This window comes from Trichoplax adhaerens, genomic scaffold (assembly GCF_000150275.1).
Source record: "Trichoplax adhaerens TRIADscaffold_458 genomic scaffold, whole genome shotgun sequence".
NCBI lineage: Eukaryota > Metazoa > Placozoa > Uniplacotomia > Trichoplacea > Trichoplacidae > Trichoplax > Trichoplax adhaerens.
The window spans coordinates 4,698-6,993 of record NW_002061260.1 but is presented as its reverse complement, the minus strand read 5'-3'; the positions used below and the strand labels follow the sequence as shown (position 1 = coordinate 6,993).

Genomic DNA, 2,296 nt, shown 5'->3' with positions numbered 1-2,296 from the left:
ATAAATTTTTTCCGATGTTATTATCAAGATCAATGACGCTCAATTTCATTGCCATCGCTTCGTGCTAGCATCGTTTAGCTCTTACTTTCAAGCAATGTTCGTAAATGAAATGGCAGAATCTCAGCAAAATATCATCGAGTTAAAAGAACTGAACGAGGATGTTTTCGCTGACATTATTCACTATTTTTATGGAGTAGATTTGAAGATCACTGAGAAAAATGTTCAGATATTGGCAATAACTGCATCCATGCTTAATATTATGGATGTCGTTGACAAATGTTACTCATTTTAAGCACTTGAAATTTATCGTATTGTCACGGTACGAACTACCGTGAAGAAATAGCTATCTAAATTTGGTTAATATAATATAGTGATATTATATTACAACTAGTTACTTACTATAGGAATTACTCTAATTATAAATGTGTTACAGTAAATTTAATGCTGTGCTGTAATGTGCACTGAAATGATTCTGTGGATGGACATTTTGTAGTCCGACTGTGAAAAACTAGCTATCTCTCCTAAGAATTTTTATAAGATGACTTGTGAATGTTAGCTGCTGTAGAAGGGTATATAAGCCCGTCAGATATTTGAATAAAGCAGTTCTCAATTGTATAGTAGTTTTAACGTAGAATCAAAGGCGTCTAAATTCTTGTGAGGTAGTTAAGGGATACTGAATCTCGGAGACTATAGTAATTTAGAGATTTATTTTACGTTATCCTTGTCACGAAGCTGGTTTGTGACACGTATAATAAATAATTTATTTAGACATTCGCAATTGTTAAATTGGTCTACCCCTACGCGATATTTAGAACGAAGAATGGCACTAGCAGATACTTCAGTCCACTCATTTTGTATTGGGTTATACGTATGACAATGATGACGTCTATACGAATTCCAAATATAATTTAAACATCCGTTGTAAACTGTTAATACATGAGAGTCAGGATATTCTGAAAATGGTATGCTCCAATTTAATAATTCCCACGTATCAGTGCTAGGGTTATATCTTTCAAAGCTGTCAACTTTCCCTTTATCATTCTGGCCTCCGCCTACATAAATTAAATTATCTAAAACAGCAACCACGCTATCATTTCTGGCAACATTCATCGGAGAAACATAAACCCAGTGATCACTACCACTCTCCAGATAGGCTACCTCATTAGTCGCAGTTGATGAATTTTCGTGGCTACCGCCAATAATATATAAGCGATTATCACATAGACAAGGCGATAACAGTGCAATGGGTTTAGGAAGTGGCGCCAAATCCGCGTTACTCCATCGAACTTTGCAAGTATCGAAGGCTATGATACTACGCAATATATCTACATTATCTAGAAATAGAGTAATTCATTTTATTTTCTCTAAAGACATAAAATTGATAATCATGTTATGTCAACGTAACATTAATATTTCAAAATAACGATTAATAGACGGTAAGTATTGCCCTTAAGCGAGAGAATAGCAGTTTAAAAATATGAATAGTTCCTGCATTTTATTTACCTTTAGTAATTCCACCAAACACAAGGATTTTATGACCTATTGCTAAGGCGCCATAACTACTTCTATTTGGTGATTCTACGTTGAAATGAGTCTCTTTGTAATCAAATGAGTTATTTTGGGTTTTTAATTTAATATCTATAATGCAATCCTTTCCTGAACTAAACCTGGATATCCATACAGATTCTGCGTCTTTGGTATAGTTTCGAAATTGGCAACGACTAGAAAAATGTCTTTCAGGTGACGATAGAAATGATTTGGCTTCAAGCAGGAGCTGAAGACAGCGTGAAGAGTTAAATATTTTTGTCTTCGGCTCAAATTCAACTAAATCTTGCACTGATATAGTAGACAAACGAATATTTTCCAATAAGTCACGAAGTGTGTCTTCTCCACAAATGGATTCGTTACAATTATACCAAGTGTCTAGTATGTGCAACTACGGGTATGTCGCGTTTGTAGTACTTGCTTAAGTTAATTAAATTACAACGACTAATATCATGTACGTTATGTAGTAAAAGGACTAAAAGTAGAGTCCTTTGTAGTTTTTAGTATGTAATTAGTATTATTTTACTATAGAAAATACCTAGAAAGTGATAGTGTCTTTAAGTTTTCCCCTGCCAAATCATCATGTCGCCATCTTTTCTTCTTCATTATTTTGCAAGGTATTATATAGATTACTATAGAAGTAGCCCTATAGAGCAAATGCCTAATCTAAAGAAAGGGCGTTTGATCGTCTATTCAAATTGTAAAGAAATTTGACTTAGTAGCAAAACCCTATCCTAGAGAAAGGGGATTA

General features: G+C 34.0%; 2 protein-coding genes across 2 annotated transcripts; one reads left to right on the top strand and one right to left on the bottom strand.

The window, feature by feature from the left end:
* Positions 1-13: 13 nt before the first annotated feature.
* Positions 14-292, top strand: TRIADDRAFT_34579 (uncharacterized protein; the record flags this gene model as incomplete). The annotated part of the gene is made up of 1 exon (XM_002118662.1): positions 14-292. A coding segment is annotated over one exon (279 nt), but the record flags the coding sequence as incomplete, so codon positions are not given.
* A 413-nt stretch (positions 293-705) lies between these two features.
* Positions 706-1,679, bottom strand: TRIADDRAFT_62715 (uncharacterized protein; the record flags this gene model as incomplete). The annotated part of the gene is made up of 3 exons (XM_002118661.1): positions 706-1,334; positions 1,504-1,594; positions 1,668-1,679. 3 exons carry the CDS (start codon positions 1,677-1,679, stop codon positions 706-708), a joined length of 732 nt encoding a protein of 243 aa, XP_002118697.1.
* Positions 1,680-2,296: the final 617 nt, after the last annotated feature.